At 44.3% G+C, this 19,356-nt stretch overlaps 1 protein-coding gene across 2 annotated transcripts in view; it reads left to right on the plus strand.

Moving 5' to 3' along the window:
• The window catches only part of NR1H4 (nuclear receptor subfamily 1 group H member 4), a 304,378-nt gene extending 285,251 nt beyond the window's left edge, over window positions 1-19,127 (plus strand). For both annotated transcript variants that reach the window (XM_075342389.1, XM_075342390.1), the window contains exon 9: window positions 17,836-19,127. In XM_075342389.1, coding sequence (XP_075198504.1) covers window positions 17,836-18,074 — 239 coding nt within the window. In that variant the 3' untranslated portion in view covers window positions 18,075-19,127. The remainder of the gene's footprint in view (window positions 1-17,835) is intronic.
• Window positions 19,128-19,356: the final 229 nt, after the last annotated feature.

Consider the following 19,356-nt stretch of genomic DNA (forward strand, 5'->3'; position numbering starts at 1 on the left):
AAAAATAAAATGGGCTTCCCTGTATTTTGATTGCTGGACATCACAGTGCTGTAAAAATAAATCTTTAAAAAAATGACGTAGCGCTCCGCGGTATTTTTGATTCTCAGCGCAGATAAAGCAGACAGCTATGGGTTGCCACCCCCATCTGCCTGCCGTTACCTTGGTTGGCAATCAAAATACAGGGAAGCCCATTAATTTTTTCTATTTAAAAAATAGTTAAAAAAAAAAAATTACGTTGGGTCCCCCCATTTTTGATAGCCAGCTAGGGTAAAGCAGACGGCTGTAGCCTGAAAACCACAGCTGGCAGCTTTACCGTGGTTGGGGATCCAATGTGGAGGTCCCCTCAGGCTCTTTTTTATAATTATTTTATAAATATTAATAATTACACAATAAAAGTAGGGGACCCCCCAAATTGGATCACCAGCCAAGGTAAAGCGGACAGCTGTGGTCCGGTATTCTCAGGGTGGGAAGGTCCATAGTTATTGGGCCTTCACAGCCTAAAAATAGCAGGCCGCAGGCACCCCAGACGTGGCGCATCCACTAGATGCGCCAATCCTGGCGCTTCACCCCAGCTCATCCCGTGCCCTGGTGCAGTGGCAAACGGGGTAATAAATCGGGTTGATACTAGCTGTAAAGTCACCTGAGATCAAGCCCAGCAGTTTGTGATGTCATGGCGTCTATTAGATACCCAACATCATAAACTGTCAGTACTAACAAAAACAAAAAATCGACAAAAGAAATTTATTTGAAAAAACAGTCCCCAAAACATTTCCTCTTTCACCAATTTATTGTAAGAAAAAAAATAAAGGGGTCCCACGACGACTCTGGACTGTCTAGAATATGGGGGGGAGACACTCAGGGAACGTATCCCCCATTTTCTAGGAGTGCGGACCCTTCATGTGAGGAGTGTGGGTGCAATGAATCTGCACTCACTCTCCCCGGGTCCACAGCAGCAGAGTCCATGTCGTAATGGTTGCTACCAAAGCTGCAATGCCCTGCTCATGAGGTAAGGGCATGCCTAATCAGGAGAACTACTGTAGAGGAAGCTCTGCTCACTGGTATATAGGTGCTCAGAGGTAATAATAGATAAAATTAGTGAGTAACCTCGGCACTCTATATCTCCCAGACTAAGTCAGTAAGTCACAACGGATAGTAATGCAAAATCACTCTTTATTGGTCCGTATTAAGAAAATTTTTTTTTCATAAGCATATATGTTTTTGTCCAAAACAATTTACAAATGACGTTTCGGCCTGAGCCTTCGTCAGATTGGACTTATCTGCATGTAATCATGAAAAATGACAATAATCAGTATCACATAAGAGTGAGAGAACAATAACATAAACTCGAACAATGTAGAGGTACAATTGGGATGCAGCAAAAAAATTGCAACACAGCAAGAAATGAAACACATGATACAAATGTCATAATACAGTACAAGGACAATATAGTAATGACAAATATGGGGTCAGAGTAGACTTAGACAGCTCTGGTACGAAAGAGATGTCAATCATAAAGTAACATGTGCAGTAGGTGTAGAGCTACACTATGCATGGCAGAGCTAATGGGTAGACCGACCATAGAAAAAGTAGAGAAAAAGTGGAGAAAAAGTGGAGAATAAGTGGAGAAAAAAGTGGAGAAAAAGTGGAGAAAAAGTGGAGAAAAAGTGGAGATTAAGAGGAGAAAAAGTGGAGAAAAAAGTGGAGAAAAAGTGGAGAAAAAGTGGAGCATAAGTGGAGAAAAAGTGGAGAAAAAGTGGAGCATAAGAGGAGAAAAAAGTGGAGAAAAAAGTGGAGAAAAAGTGGAGAAAAAGTGGAGAAAAAGTGGAGCATAAGAGGAGAAAAAGTGGAGAAAAAGTGGAGAAAAAGTGGAGAAAAAGTGGAGAAAAAGTGGAGAAAAAGTGGAGCATAAGTGGAGAAAAAGTGGAGAAAAAGTGGAGCATAAGAGGAGAAAAAGTGGAGAAAAAAGTGGAGAAAAAGTGGAGAAAAAGTGGAGCATAAGAGGAGAAAAAGTGGAGAAAAAGTGGAGAAAAAGTGGAGCATAAGAGAAGAAAAAGTGGAGAAAAAGTGGAGAAAAAGTGGAGAAAAAGTGGAGCATAAGAGGAGAAAAAGTGGAGAAAAAAGTGGAGAAAAAGTGGAGAAAAAGTGGAGCATAAGAGGAGAAAAAGTGGAGAAAAAGTGGAGAAAAAGTGGAGCATAAGAGAAGAAAAAGTGGAGAAAAAGTGGAGAAAAAGTGGAGCATAAGAGGAGAAAAAGTGGAGAAAAAGTGGAGAAAAAGTGGAGAAAAAGTGGAGAAAAAGTGGAGCATAAGTGGAGAAAAAGTGGAGAAAAAGTGGAGCATAAGAGGAGAAAACGTGGAGAAAAAAGTGGAGAAAACGTGGAGAAAAAGTGGAGAAAACGTGGAGAAAAAGTGGAGAAAAAGTGGAGAAAAAGTGGAGAAAAAGTGGAGAAAAAGTGGAGCATAGGAGGAGAAAAAGTGGAGAAAAAAGTGGAGAAAACGTGGAGAAAAAAGTGGAGAAAACGTGGAGAAAAAGTGGAGCATAAGAGGAGAAAAAGTGGAGAAAAAGTGGAGAAAAAGTGGAGCATAAGAGGAGAAAAAGTGGAGAAAAAGTGGAGAAAAAGTGGAGCATAAGAGGAGAAAAAGTGGAGAAAAAAGTGGAGAAAACGTGGAGAAAACGTGGAGAAAACGTGGAGAAAAAGTGGAGAAAAAGTGGAGAAAAAGTGGAGAAAAAGTGGAGCATAGGAGGAGAAAAAGTGGAGAAAAAGTGGAGAAAAAGTGGAGCATAGGAGGAGAAAAAGTGGAGAAAAAAGTGGAGAAAACGTGGAGAAAAAGTGGAGAAAAAGTGGAGCATAAGAGGAGAAAAAGTGGAGATTAAGAGGAGAAAAAGTGGAGAAAAAGTGGAGAAAAAGTGGAGAAAAAGTGGAGCATAAGAGGAGAAAAAGTGGAGAAAAAAGTGGAGAAAAAGTGGAGAAAAAGTGGAGAAAAAGTGGAGATTAAGAGGAGAAAAAGTGGAGCATAAGAGGAGAAAAAGTGGAGAAAAAAGTGGAGAAAAAGTGGAGAAAGTGGAGAAAAAAATGGAGAAAAAGTGGAGAGAAAGTGGAGAAAAAAATGGAGAAAAAGTGGAACACCCTTTGGTACCTTTCATGTGGCACTAAGGGGTGCTTAGCTTTGTATTTAGCCAAAAAAATGAAAAAAAAATGACATAGGGTTCCCCCTAGTTTTGTAGCCAGCTAGGGTAAAGCAGACGGCTGCAGCCTGCAGACCACAGCTGGCAACCTCACCTTGGCTGGTAATCCAAAACTGAGGGCACCCCACGCTGTTATTTTAAATTAAATAAATAATTGAAAAAAAAAACACGTAGGGGTCCCCCAAAATTGGATCACCAGCCAAGGTAAAGCAGACAGCTGGGGCCTGATATTCTCAGACTAGGGAGGTCCATGGTTATTGGAATCTCCCCAGCCTAAAAATAGCAGGCCGCAGCCGCCCCAGAAGTGGCGCATCCATTAGATGCGCCAATCCTGGTGCTTCGCCCCAGCTCATCCCGCGCCCTGGTGCGGTGGCAAACGGGGTAATATTTGGGGTTAATACCAGATGTGTAATGTCACCTGGCATCAAGCCCTGGGATTGGTGAGGTCAGGCGTCTATCAGATACCCGACATCACCAACCCAGTCAGTAATAAAAAAAAAATACACGACAAACACATTTTTATTTGAAAAAACACTCCCCAAAACATTCCCTCTTTAACCAATTTATTAGATTGAAAAACAAATCCAGGTCTGGTGTAATCCAAGGGGTTGCCATGACGATGCACACTGTCCCAGTCAATGAAGAGCAGGATGTTCCCCATTGGCTGGGAGAGCAGTGCAGTGACCTGAGCTAACATCAATGGGTCAGCCCAGGTCACTGCAGGGGGGTGACAAGTGCTGCTGTCAGTGAGGTACATTACCTGCGCTGATCTCCAGCACACTGACAGCCCCTGTCACTGAGCTCAATGACCGCCCGGCGCCTTCACACCAAGTATCGCGAGAGGTCCGTGACGTCACCGCTAGTCAGTCTCGGGTCGGAAGCGATAGGTGATGTGACAAGCGGCGGCCATGGAGGACAGTGACAGCGCTGAGGTCGGGATGGCGGGACTTCATCACCGCAGGTAAGCCGAGCGAGCGAGCGAGCGGGCGGGCGGGCGGGCGGGGGGGGGGGGGGGTGATGTGGATGTGTGTGTGTGTGTGTGTGTGTATGTATGTGTACATGCCGCGGGCAGGAGGGGGTGGAGCGAGCTGAGCGGGAAAGTGTGGGCTTCCTGCACGTAACTAAGATAAACATCGGGTTACTAACCAAAGCGCTTTGCTTGGATACCCGATGTTTATCTTGGTTACCAGCTTGTGGCAGGCTGCCAGCGATGGCTCCTGCTCACTGTAGCTGTAAAAAGCCCTGCTTTTTGCTGCTAGAACCGTTCTCGAACGTATCTAGAACTATCGAGCTTTTAGCAAAAAGCTCGAGTTCTAGTTCGATCTCGAACAGCCCAAAAATCACTCGAGCCGCGAACTGGAGAACCACGAACCACGAACCGCGCTCAACTCTACTTCTAATCAGAAGAAAAGAACCTGTGAAAACTCTTGTTTCAGAAAAATAATTGTATTCCCTACATCAATGGTCCTCAAGCTTTCTGACCTAGAGAATCACATTCATCTCTGACAAAGGGTCATGAGCCACATCCAGCTCTCCCACCCTCACAGTAGTGACACCTACAGCCCCCTTTATATAGCTTTCGACAGCCAAACCTTGGCTACAGAAATCGCAGCTAGGCAGTGTACCAAGATCCAGGGGTCCTTACCTTGCCCCCATCCAGATCTGCTCTTCTGTGTGTGGCTACGCACAAGCGTCATCATCTGCAGATCTTCTATTCATAGCTGTTTGCTAGACCTGGTGCTTATGCAGTGAGCTGTAAGACAGCCGTGAGCCACACATCATGGTCCTGTGAGCCACAAATAGCTCCTGAGCACATGTTGGGGCCCCCTGTTCTGCATTATAACAATATGTGATTCAAAACACTGTTATTCAAAACACTTCATCCCTCAATACTTTGAAACAATTCAATCAGTACTGACAGTGTCAGCCTGTGTAGGAACTAGTGCTGAGCGGGCCCGGACTGTAAATGTCCGGATCCGCGCGGTTTCAGTACTATTCCCGGGCACGATCCGGAACCGGCAATTAATAAAAAATGAAAAAAAAACAATAAATAAATGAGCGTTTCATACTTACCGAGGCTCTGTCATGGTGGCACACTGCTTCCGAGTCACGCTTTCACTTCCTGTGCTGTCACACAGCTTTCCGTGTTTTCCCTGCCCACCAACTGTCCTCTCAGCTGTGATTGGTTGTAGGCTGACGCGCCCCCCAGCCTGTGACAGTGTCTGCCGTGCAGTCATCGTTTATCGCGGTCAGTAATAGGCTGCACTCAGAGAGGGCAGCCGTGCTCTATGGCTGCTCGCTGTGACATGTAGCAGAACTGTATGTGTCTTCGCTGGATCTCGTGTGGATTACGTCGGAGCTGCAGGGTGTTGGGATAATAAATTGGTGAAGGAGGAGGCTGCGTTTGTATTTTATTCTAAATAAAGGATTTCTCTGTGTCTTGTTTATTTACTGTCATTTACAGGTTTGTGATGCGGGTATCTCACAGACGCCCGTGCGATCACAAACCTGGGGTTTAATAGCAGCCATGCGCTGTTATTAACCCCTGCTATTACCTTGATTGCCACCGCACTAGGGCAAACAAGATGAGACGATATCGCGCCGGAATGGTCACATCTAACAGATGCGGCTATACCTGACGGCTGCGGGCTGAGGATATGCCAGCCCCTGGCCGGCGTTATCATGGCTGGGAATGAAAATTGGGGGGGACCACATGTCATTTTTATCAATTATTTAAATTAAAAAACAAAACGCATGCGGTTTATCTTAGGCAGCAGTCACACTTGCAAGGGACTCCCACGAGTGTGACATCAAAACACAGCCGCACACACATCTGACAGGAGCGTGCATGTGTTTCTAGGTACATGCACGCTCATGTTCATACAGCAGCAGGCTGTGCTGGGTGATGTCAGACCCGCACGAGTCTGACAGCGCATCACCGACACTGCTGCACACTTCTGACAGGAGCGTGCATGTGTGTGCAGTTTTATCCCACATCTGCATCTCCTGGCAAAAAACAGCCAAAAACCAGCAGTATGAAAACCATTTCATTACCGTTTTCTGCCAGGAGATGCAAATTTGTTGGTGAAGTAATACACCAAAATCCTGCACCAAATTTGCACCTCCTGGCACAAGACCGCACAAAAACAGCGTCTAAATGTTTGTTTCTTTTTAATTTTTGGACCAAGGGATATAAATTGTCTGATTATTACAATTTTACACCATATTCTGGCATCCAATCTACACCTCCTGGCAAAAAAACGCGCCAAAAATCGCGGGAAAATAACCGTGGCAAAAAATTGCCAGGAGGTGTAGATTGGATGCAGGAATTTGGTATAAAAATTTCAGCACAAAATCTGCATCTCTTGGCAAAAAAACCTGTGATTTTTCTACTAGAAGATGCAGGTCTGTGAACTCAGTGACCTCCACCTGAGGTCAGGTTACTTGCGATCACAGATGATGGACCATGGGAACTTCCAGCTGTGACCGCAAATGACCTGAGTGACGTCACCGCTCAATGCGCAGCTCATTCATTCTCTGGAGCTCACAGAGAGCGGCCGGTCATGCCGCTCTCTGTGATATTCAGATGTAGCAGAGCTGAAGCGGCGTGGGACTTCTCCTGTGGATTACGTCGGAGCTGCGGGGTGTTTGGGCTTAATAAAGAGGAGAAGCAGGGGGTGTTTTGTACTTTATTCCAAATAAAGGATTGTTCTCTGTGTCTGTGCTTATTTACTGTCATTTACAGGTTTGTGTGATGCAGGTATCTGACAGACGCCTGTACCATCACACAAACCTAGGGTTTAGCAGCAGCCGTGCGCCGCTGCTAATCCTGCTAATACCCCGACTGGCACCGCATCACGCAAGCGGGAAGAGCCAGTAGCGCACACCGATACGGTCACATCTAACGGATGCGGCTCTACCGGACGGCTGTGGGCTGAGGATATACCAGCCCCCGGCCGGCGTTATCTTGGCTGGGGATGAAAATAGGGGGAACCGCACGTCGTTTTTTTTTTTTTTATTTTCACCGGAATCACACATGCGAGGGGCTCACGCGCGTCTGCCATAGCAGCAGCCGGCAAAGCCTCGCACGGGTGACTCTGGGCACTGTATACACAGCACAGATACAGTGCGACAGCTGGGGCTGCAGCCGTGCGCTACACCTGTGCTGCCGAGTATTTATTTTTACCACCGGTCACAGCGACATCGCTAGGCAGGCGAATAGTGTGACGGGTCAGCGCGATGTTGTGTGCCACGGGCAGCAATTTGCCCGTGTCGCACAAACGATGGGGGCGGGTATGCACGCTAGCGATATCTGTCATGATATCTCAGCGTGTAAAGCGGCCTTAAGAAGCAAAAATTACTTAAACATCCAAACAAGAATTTTTCTTTATAGCTCTTTAAACCAAATGAAAAAAAAAAATTAAACTGTGGTCAGGAACGGCGGTAACTGGCCCATTCTTGAACTGGTTAAATAAAAAAAGTATTTTATACAAATTATGGTGCATTAAAAAGGTTGTCCCACAAACAAAGTACATTTTAATCAATAGATCTTGGAATATAATGTCCAAAATTGGATGTGCTAAATATCTTCTTGTGCTGAGGTACTCTTATACTGTATATGTGTCCCTGCTGTGTACTGTGTAACGGCTGTGTCTGACTTTATAGGAACATGGTCTAATCATACCACATCTCCTGGGCATTTAAATAACAAACACTAATCTTAGAAAGTGAATCCTTAATTAGCTTTGATAAGTGGTATGAAAGTTTTATTGTCCTAATATCCAAGGCTACCACCCCACCTTCATTGGTAATCCGACAATTAGATCCACAAGGACCCCTAGAAGTGAACTGCTTCAATACAAAAAAAAAAAAAAGAAAAATAGTCGTGTACCTCTGGTGGTGACCTACAACCCACAGCTGGAGGTACTGAGAAAAACAGCTAAGAAACTTCACCATGTTCTACACAAGGATGACGAATTAAAACAATATACAAAGACCGTCCTTTGTTGTGCTACAGACAACCTCCTAATTTAAGAAGCACCATGATCCGAAGTTCCATACCCTCAGATACACCAAGAGGAACCTATCCTTGGAATGTGAAGAGCTGCAAAACCTGCACTCATGTAGCCACCAAAGACTGGATACAGATCCCCAACACACAGAAGGACTATAAGATTCCTGGGACATTCACATATTCCTCTTTCAATGTGGTGTACTTAATCCTGTGCACTATATGTCCTATTAGGGTTTTTTATGCTGGAGAAACAGGACAGAGACTGAGAGCAAGGATGAGGGTTCACCGTCATGCGATTACAGAAAAAAACAAAACATTTACCCGTGGCTAAACATTTCTGTGCTTAAGGACATAACATAATCCACATGAAAGTTGTCATATGAAAAGGCAACTTCAGATCACAGAATCATAGAAGGGTATGGGAATACAAATTCATTACAATGTTTGATTCTGTCCACACAGGACTAAATATGTCAGGAGGATTTATGATTTACTACAAAATCTGAGGAGTCTGCTCCAGAGACTGAGGGCACCAGGCCTCTGATCCTACAGGGATATTGGGACAATAAAACTTTCACACCACTAATCAAAAAGCTAATTAAGTATTCCCTTTCTAAGCTTAGTGTTTGTTTATTTAAATGTCTTTTTTTATTACCATGCCTCTGCTCTGTTTGTGTATATACTGTATTTGGCGTGTGCCATCTTATACAAAGTGCCATCGTTGCTAAAGTGCTGGGCAGTTATTTCAATGGCAGTTAGTCAGGGCAGGAGGCAGCATGTAACTTAGTTTTTAACACCCTCTGGTACTACTATGATCTTTATTTCTACCTTCCCCATCCCATGTGCTTTTACTGTTCACTTTCACCACCTCATCCCCCCTCCATCACCACTCATCCACATCAGCCCCTCTCTCCTCCCCTTTCCTTTTTTTTTTTTAATTAAATGTTTTTTATTAAAGTTTTACAAGTTACAACCAAATAAACATTGGAGGCTACCCAGCCTCTACCCCCCTCCCAACCCTCCCCAACAAACATTAAACAGTCTTGTAGAAAGGAGAGATAATGTCAAATCTGCAGCTCCACACATTCCTAGACACAAGTTCTTAAGTACCATTATTACATTTATCAATTAATCCAATTAGACTTTTGTTTTTCTTTGAGTTTTTGCTTTGTTTGGCATTGTACACATTTAAATGTCACTTTTGATGAAGAATCTAACCTGTTCCCATGCTATTCTCTTCTCCCCAAACCTCTGTCATCATTATAGATAAGTTCTGCAGAAGCCCTTTTCCCTTTGTTATCAATTTAGAGTAAGCCCAATCTAAACCTAATCAGTTCCCTCGAAGCCAACCCTGACTCATCTATCCATCGTGCCCATATTTTTTCAAATTTGATTACGCCATTTCTTTTCCGATATATACTTTTCTCCACATTTATCACCCAGTTAACTTTTTTGACATATTCAGATATTGTAGGACTGTGGTCCGAGATCCAGTGTTGAGCGATTCATTTCCTGGCAATATATAATAGTCTAGATACGGCCACTTTGCCCTCCTCCTCCAAAGGTAAATCGTCCACATATCCCAGAATACATACAAAGGGAGTTAAGCTCGTCTCTATCGTGTATACTCTATCAATTATTTCTGTCACCTCTCTCCAGTAATGTTCAATATCAGGACACAACCACATCATATGTAATAGATCTGCGGAACATATTTTGCATCGCAGGCAGAAGGGGTCAGTTCTAACTCCAATATCAAACAGGAATCTAGGAGTGCGATATACTTGGTGAATAACATACAGGTGTGACAGTCTGTATGCCTCCCCCAATGATAGACTAGGATTTCTTTCTAAAATTTCTACCCATTGGTTGTCCTCAATAGGTCCTATAGCTCATTCCCATTTTTCTTTTGCGTTTACTGGACAATTCCGGTGCACCAGATATAATAGATCCCAATATAAACGAGATATCACTCCCGCTGAGCCTCTAAAGGTTGCTATGCGTTGCATGACTTTGTTCTGCTCCAATGCTCTACCCGTAATAGAGGTTTCTGCCTGATAGGCATGTCTCAGTTGCAAGTACTTATAAAACTCCGAATTCTGGATCCCAAACACCGCTTGCAACTGAGGGAAGCCTCTGAGTTGGCCCTCCTGCACAACATGTGTGAATCTATTTATCCCTCTCAAAGCCCAGCTCCCAAACCCCTCTAAACGATGCAAGTTAGGTAACCATGGAGTTCTCCATATAGAGGTATATTGTGAGATTCCCTGAATGTCTTGTAGTTTTTTAGTTTGATCCCAAAGTTTTTGGATTAGTAGTAGGGTTGGGCAACTATTAGCAGCAGCTCCAAAGCCTCCTGCCTCTAGAACCTCGTATAGACTAGTGGAGTGAAAATATTGTTGTAGAATCGTATACTGTGCCCCCCCCCCCCTCCAGGGTCCTCCCATCCCCGAATGTGCTGAAGCTGAGCCGCCAGATAGTAAACCCATGGATTGGGTACCGCCAGACCTCCACTACTTTTATCCCTCTGCAGGGTCTCGAGCCTAATGCGCGGCATCTGTCAGCCCCAGATCAATTCCCGGAATAATGCGTTTACCTTATGGAAAAATCTTTGTGGGATCCATTGTGGAGAGTTGTGTAGCTTGTATAGTAGTTGGGGCATCCAGATCATTTTGATCAGGTTAGTGCGGCCAACTGCTGAGAAGGGCAGGCGAGACCAGACTTCCTTCTTATCCTTAAATTTCGACAGAATAGGGGTTAGGTTGATACTCTCATAATCCTCAACACGAGTGGTGACCATTATCCCCAAATATTTAAACTGGGCAACAACCTGTAGGCCCGAGTCTACGTAATTAGGTGAGTTTGTGGTTCCATCCACCGGAAGTAATAAAGACTTTTCCCAGTTGATTAATAGACCTGAGTACTTCCCAAATTCTTGTATAACCCCCATTGCCCTTGGCAGTGATGATGTTGCATTGGCCAGAAAAAGAAGTGTGTCATCTGCGTACAACGCTATTTTTTCCTCCTGACCACCCCTCCTGAACCCTGTTATGTCTGGATTGGATCTAACCATTGCCGCCATAGGCTCAACAGCCAGAGCAAATAGTAAGGGGGATAGCGGGCATCCCTGGCGGGTGCCCCTACCTGGGTGGAAAGGAGAAGTAAGGCATCCATTAACTTTGATCCTAGCAGTAGGGTTATTATATAGAAGTCTTACCCAGGAAATAAAATCCCTCCCCAGTCCAAATCTGTCAAGTACTGCCCAGAGAAACTCCCACTCAATAGAGTCGAAAGCCTTAGCGGCGTCTAGGGAGCAAATTACTCCCCTGAGTTATCAACTGGCAATTGTAGGTTGAGGTGTAACCGTCGTATATTCACTGCCGTTGATCTGGAAGGTATGAACCCCGACTGGTCCGAATGGATTAGTGAAAGTATAACCTTATTAAGTCTGGAAGCTAGTACTTTAGCTATTATTTTGATATCTGTAGGTAACAGAGAGATAGGTCTATAAGAGTCAGGAATGAGGGGGTCCTTGCCAGGTTTAGGTATGACAACTATCACTGCTTCTCGCATCGATTGTGGCAAGGAGACATTTTTGGCTGCTTGCTGGAAGGTCGACAGCAGCTGGGGGAGCAAGATGTCTCCAAACTTTTTGTAAATCTCTGTGGGGATCCCATCTAAACCCAGTGACTTATTATTGGGCATGGAGGACACTGAAAAATGCAACTCTTCCAGTGTGAGTGGACTGTTTAGGTATACTCTGTCCTCATCTGAAAGTGAGGGCAAGGGGATGTCTTTCAGGTAAGAAGCTATCTGTTCCCTATCATATTGCAGTTTAGTACTGTAAAGTTGTTCGTAGAATTCAGAGAAGGTAGCCAAAATTTGGTCAGGTTGATTGACTATGGTCCCGGTTTTGTCCCTTAGCGCCCCCACAAATGTGTTTCCCGTTTGTGCTTTAGCAATCACCGCTAATAAATGACCCGCTTTTTCGCCCTCTTCAAAGAATCTCTGTTGTGTAAAAAGTCTTTTGTTAGTGGCCCATTCCTTAATGTCAGAATCATATGCTTCTTGTGCCTCCCTCCATTCCAGTAAGTCCCGTGTATCCCCTGACAGTATGTATTTCTGTTCTGTCGTCTGGACCCGTTCTTTAAGAAAAATTTCAAATTGTGCCGACTTAATTTTAGATCTACTGACTTCCTGTATCAGTGACCCCCTCAGACAGGCCTTCATGGCATCCCAAACAGTGTTAAGCGACATCTCCCCCGTACAGTTGTCCTGAAAATAGTATTCAAGGGCTAATTCAACCGGGCCCACATCTATAATCTGTAGCCAAAAAGGATTGAAGGACCACAAGCTATGGGTACGATCAAGCCCGGGTAAAATATTAAGTCGTGTCAACAGTGGGGAATGGTCTCCTAAACCTCTAGGAAGGTATTCTGTGTTTTCCACCAGTGGCAGTATATCCTCCGAGCCCAAGATCAGGTCTATTCTGTACAGAGTGTTGTGTGTTTTGGAATAGCACAAGAATCGCTTGATTCCAGGGTTTCTGATTCGCCACAGATCTGAAAGTGCCAGTTCAGCCACCGTGTCCCCAAATTTGGAGTTAGGATAGTGTTCTAAGTGAGTACCCGCATTGTGTTTGTCCCAATATGGGTGAATGATATTGTTGAAATCCCCCGTGCACACCACCTGTACATTGGGAGTCTTGCTAATCATTTTCGCAATTTTGTTCATAACAGTATTATTATATGGAGGCGGTATATAAACTGTTATCAGAAGGAGCTCCTTGTTAAATATTTTACAGTGCACACAAATGAATCTACCTTCCTGATCTACTGTGGATGAAATGATCTCAAATGGGATTGCTCTGTGGACTAAGATACTGACACCTCTGGAATGAGCTGTGTAGGTTGAGTGGAAACAATGGCCCACCCATGAGCAATTCATGTATGCTATTTTGTCGCCCTCCAAATGTGTCTCCTGTAGGCAGATGATTGCTGAAAAGTGGGATTTGACCTGTTCCATTACTGCTACCCTTTTTGTTGGGTCCCCCAAGCCACGGACATTCCAAGAAAGAATGTTAATCCTACCCGCAATCCTGGTGGTACACGTATGTAGTGAAAGCAGTCACACCCGGCAAAGAGTTCCAACCCTCCTCCACCTTCCTGAACCACATGAGAACCATTAGCAGACATAAATATAAAAGCATCATTAAAGCTGCAGAAACATTTCCCCCCGCATCTAACAGTTGTCCCACAACATAAACGTTGAAACTGAGGCACCAGTCCATCCTGAAGCCGAAACAAGAGAGACAAAATTCCCGCTTCCCAAAATGGTTTAAGGCAAGAAAAAAAAACAAAACAAAAAAAAAACAACCTGAGAACAATGAAAAATGCAGGGAAGTGAGAAAAACAAAAACCGTCTCTGGAAGTGAAAAAGGGAAAGAAAGGAAACCCAAACTCCTCTTCCAGGGAGTTCTGCTGGAACCAATCAATGGGTATCATAATAATTTTATCCACTGGGACAATCCTATGTAATCGCAGCAGACAGTCGAGTATTCATCATCCATAAAGTCTTTAAAGGGTTACATATCAATGTTGTGGATTTTGCCTGAGCCGTTGCTCATTCATATCGAGCCATCTGAGAGCATCTTTAGGATTTTCAAAAAAGAATGTCTCTTGCAGTGCAGCCACCCTGAGCTTCGCTGGGTACAGCATGGAGTACGAGACTTGTGCATTTCTCAGGCGTCATTTGACATCTGTAAATTGAGCTCTTCTTTTTGAAATTTCAACTGAATAATCAGGAAAGAAGGATAGTGCTTCCGTGTGGCTTCCGGGGATTTTACGGGCCCATTGACTTGTATTTTGTCACGGTCCGTTATTACGGAACAGAATGGGACATGTTCCATAATAACGGAACGGACATATGGCATCCAATGTGTTTTTTTGTAGGATCGGATGCACATGAAGTGCTACCGTGTACCATCCGATCCTACACAAAAGACATTGAAAAGATGGTCCTGTGCGTGGGTCCGCAAATAAACAGTAACTGAACAGGACAGACGGAACGGTCCTGTGAATGAGCCCTTAATCTGCTAGCCCTCACTGAGACCTGGATTCAGGATTCGGACACTGCTTCCCCTGCCGCCATTTCTCATGGTGGCTTACACTTTTCCCATTCACCAAGACCTGAGAACAGACATGGTTGGTGGAATCGCCTTACTCCTGTCCCCATAATGCACTTTCCAGGTCATCCCCCCAGCTCCATCACTCTCATTCCCATCCTTTTGAGGTCCACACCATCAGGCTCATCCATCCCCTCTCCCTCAGAGTAGCGGTCATATACCATCACCCAAGCTCACCCACCCAGTTCCTTGACCCCTTTTCAGCCTGGCAGCTGCACTTCATGTCCTCAGAATTACCAACCCTTATACTAGGAGAATTTAACATACCCATAAACAGCCCCACCTCCCCTTCTGCATCCCAGCTTCTATCTCTAACCTCCTCCTTTGGCCTCTCACAGCTCTCATCCTCTGAGACACATGAAGGCGGCAACAACCTTGACCTGGTCTTCGCCCGCCTCTGCTCCATCTCTCACTTTGATAACTTATCTCTTCCCCTCTCTGACCACAACATCCTCTCCTTCAAGCTCACAAACCCTTGCCCACCCAACATACTCCCACCTATCACACATTCAGAAACCTACAGGCCATCGATTCTCGGACATTTACAGACTGTCTACTCTCATCACTATCCCCCATCTCATCACTTTCCTGTCCTGATCTGGCTGTAAACCACTACAATGACACACTCAAAAGTACCGTAGACCAAGTAGCGTCCCTCACCTCCAGAAAGACCAAACACTGAGTAAAAACAGCCCTGGCTGACATCGCAAACTCAATTTCTCCAGCGATGCTCTAAGAGTGCCGAATGCCTATGGAGGAAAACCTGCACACCAGAAAACCTGATCCACTACAAATTCATGTTAAAAACCTACAACGCTGCCCTTAACCTCGCCAAACAGACCTACCTCACCACCATGATCTCCTCACTATACAATAATCCATAAAAGCTCTTTGACATCTTTCATTCCCTCCTCAGTCCCAAAGCATAGACCCCTTTCACAGACCTTCATGCTGATGATCTGGCCTCGTATTTCACAGAGAAAATAGAAAACATCTGGCAAGAGATCAGCTCCCAGACACCAAGCGTCGTGATTCCCATCCCTCCCCACATCCTGTCCGGATCACTCTCCACATTTGACCCAGTCATAGAGAAAGAAGTCTCCAGGCTCCTCTCTCCTCTTCCTACCACTTGCCCTACTGATCCATTTCCCTCACACCTAGTCTAGTCTCTCTCTCCAGTCATCACTACTCACTTAACTAAAATCTTCAATCTCTCTCTCTCTTCTGGTATCTTCCCCTCCTCCCTTAAACACTCTATCATTACTCAATTTTTAAAAAAAACTACTCTTGACCCATCTTGCGCAAACAACTACAGACCAGCCTCCAATCTCCCCTTTATTTCCAAACTCTTAGAGCGCCTGGTCTATTCCCGCCTTATCCGCTACCTCTCCACTCACTCTCTTGTAGATCCTTTACAGTCTGGCTTCCACCCCCTACACTCAACAGTAACTGCCCTCGTCAAAGTGACCAATGACCTACTGACAGCAAAACGTAAGGGTGACCACTCTCTCTTTATTCTTCTTGACCTCTCTGCAGCCTTCCACGCTGTTGACCACCATCTCCTTCTCTCTATGCTCCATTCAATCAGCCTAAAGGACACTGTGCTCTCCTGGTTTTCTTCCTATCTTTCTTGCTGCTCATTTAGCGTATCATTTACTGGCTCCACATCTTCTCCTCACAGTTGGGGTCCCTCAAGGTTCAGTCCTCGGCCCTCTTCTTTTCTCCCTTTACACTGCCACTATTGGACAGACCATCAGTAGATTTGGTTTCCAGTACCATCTTTGTGCTGATGACACACAACTATACACTTCATCCCATGACCTCACCCCCACTGTACTACAGAATACCAGTGACTGTCTGATTGCAGTTTGCAACGTCATGTCTGCTCTCTGAAATTTAACCTTTCCAAAACTGAACTACTTCTATTCCCTCCAACTTCTAACCTCCATAAACCCAACATCTCCCTCTCTGTGTGTGGCACCGTGATAACTCCTAGGCAGCAGGCTCCCTGGGTGTAACACTTGACACCGATCTGTCCTTCACCTCCCATATACAATCTCTTGCCTACTCATGTCGCTTGAACCTCAAGAACATCTCTAGAATCCGTCCCTTTCTCACAATGGAAAAACCCTCACCGTGGCCCTGATCCACTCCCATCTCAACTACTGTAACTCTCTATTAATTGGTATCCCCCTAACTAGACTCCCTCCTCTACAGTCCATCCTTAATGCAGCAGCCAGGGTCACCTACCTGGCTAACCGCTACTTGGATGCCTCCTCTCTGTGCCAGTCATTGCACTGGCTGACTATATATCTAAGGATCCAATTCAAATTGCTTGTTCTCACCTACAAATCTCTCCACAGTGCGGCACCCCCCTATAGCTCCACACCCCTTTCTGTCTATCACCCCACCCATTCTCTATGCTCTGCAAATGATTTTTGACTAACATCCACACTAATCTGTCCCACTCCCGGATCCAAGGCTTCTCCCGAGCTGCACCAATCCTCTGGAACGCTCTACCCCAAGAAGCTAGGACAAATCACAACTTACTCAGCTTCAGACGCTCCCTAAAAACGCATCTTTTTACGGTGGCTTATCACACTCCCTAGCAGAACTAAATTCACATAGTCCCTCCATGTCTTCTCAGAACATAACCCCACGTCAAACTCCATGGCACCCAAATGCATCTCAGGGTTCTGGCCAACTGGTCCAAGCAGCCATTATCTATCCCCCATTTCCTTGGGATGGTGGTTTGTCGTTGCAAATAAGCGCTTGTACCTTGCCGCCCCCCCCCATCACATTGTAGATTGTAAGCTCTCACGAGCAGGGTTGTCTTTCGTTTTTCCCATACTCTAATCATTGTATTTTCTATAACAGTTATTTGTTTGTATATAAACCTCCTGAATTGTAAAGCGCTGCGAAATATGTTGGCGCTATAGAAATAAAGATTTATTATTATTATTTGTCTTTCTTCAGATATTTTTTTATGCCATACCTGATGAAGAGACTTGAGGACTTAAGGAGTCTCAAAAGCTTGCTCTATATCATCATTTATTTTATTTTAGTTATCCATTGAAAGGTATCAGAACTACAAGATTATAATTTTGTTTCTCTCACTGAGAGCAATCATTTTCAACTGGCTAACACGATACCAAAACTTTTTTCTTTTAGCTAACAATACGTAGCAGGAACATATTTCTAAGATTATCTCTGCACAAGAACATATTTTCTTAATACATACAATTGTGAAAGTTATTATTCCAAAATCTACTGGTTAAAATGTACTGTGTTTGTGGAACAAACCCTTTAAGCTTGATAAAGCTCTCCAAATGATTGTTGATTCTTATAGTTGTTACCATTATTCACAAGAACTCTGAAAAAAGATGAATTATGACATTTCTAACATTCCAGTATGGTGACATTTATTTTATATTTTTCACCATTCATTGCAGATCGACAATACATCAAAGACAAAGAATCTGTGGAAAACCTTCAGGAGAGCTTCCTGCATATTCTAGAAAAGCTGTGCAAGCAGCATCACCCTAACAACCCTCAACACTTTGCTCGGCTTTTGGGTCGTCTTACTGAGTTAAGGACATTTAGCCATCACCATACAGACATGGTTATGTCTTGGAGAGTCAGAGATCACAAATTTACTCCCCTCCTTTGTGAAATCTGGGATGTTCAATAATGAAAATCTTTTTAGCCAAAAACTGTAACTTTATCTGTATTTTTGCCATCTATAAACTAGACCTGATCATCATTCTAATGGGATATAAATATATTTAAATACAGAGTAATTGACATTAATGTTGTATGTATTTGTATATAGAATACATGTATCTTTTTAAAACATAAAACCGTTTAGTGTCAATTTGGAGTGATGAAATAGAATTCATTAACCCATTATGCCATGTGATACAATATACATAAGGAACGTTCGTTTTTCTTTCTTGAAAATGGACAAATTAAGAGTTCATCTCATAAGAAGGATTGTTCCAGCAGAGTATAAGGGGTACTTTGTACACTACGACATCGCAAGCCGATGCTGCGATGTCGAGTGCGATAGTCCCCGCCCCCGTAGCGATATCTTGTGAGTGCTGCCGTAGCGAACATTATCGCTACGGCAGCTTCACATGCACTTACCTGCCCTGCGACGTCGCCCTTCCTAAGGGGGCGGGTCGTGCGGCGTCACAGCAATGTCACACGGCAGGCGGCCAATCGAAGCGGAGGGGCGGAGATGAGCGGAACGTAAACATCCCGCCCACCTCCTTCCTTCTCATTGCAGCCGGGACGCAGATAAGGTGATGTTCCTCGCTCCTGCGGCTTCATACACAGCGATGTGTGCTGCTGCAGGAACGAGGAACAACATTGTACCGTCGCTGCTGCAAAATTATGGAAATGTCGGACCCTACACCGATCATATGATAACGACGCTTTTGCGCTCGTTAATCGTATGTAAAAGGATTCACATACTGCGATGTCGACAGTGACGCCGGATGTGCGCCACTTTCGATTTGACCCCACCGACATCGCACCTGCAATGTCGCAACGTGCAAAGTACCCCTAAGTTGTCTAAGAACTATACTTGGTCCTCAGATTTGTATTAATATTTCTATTTCCAAACAAAAATGTATTTGATACAACTTGCTATTTATATATTATTCATTATGACATATCATGGTACCATACATTTACACCAGCGAATCTCAGAGACCATATTACAACCTTGTGAGCTGGGTGCAAAGAGTGTTAGCTCAATAAACTTGCCTTACGCTGTATGTTTTATTCCTTTTTTTAATAGAATTATGGCTAATTTTGCTTAGCAAGTTTCCCCAAATGTGAATTTGCTGCTATGAAAAAATCTCATATCATGCAGGAGATTATCACTGACTAGCTGCCCATGTGCCTCCTTATCCAAGAGCGCCCCTAGGAATGATTAGCAGCTCATTGTCAATATACAATGTACATAG

The sequence above is a fragment of the Anomaloglossus baeobatrachus genome, chromosome 4 (genome assembly GCF_048569485.1).
Source record: "Anomaloglossus baeobatrachus isolate aAnoBae1 chromosome 4, aAnoBae1.hap1, whole genome shotgun sequence".
In the NCBI taxonomy this organism is placed as follows: Eukaryota; Metazoa; Chordata; class Amphibia; order Anura; family Aromobatidae; genus Anomaloglossus; species Anomaloglossus baeobatrachus.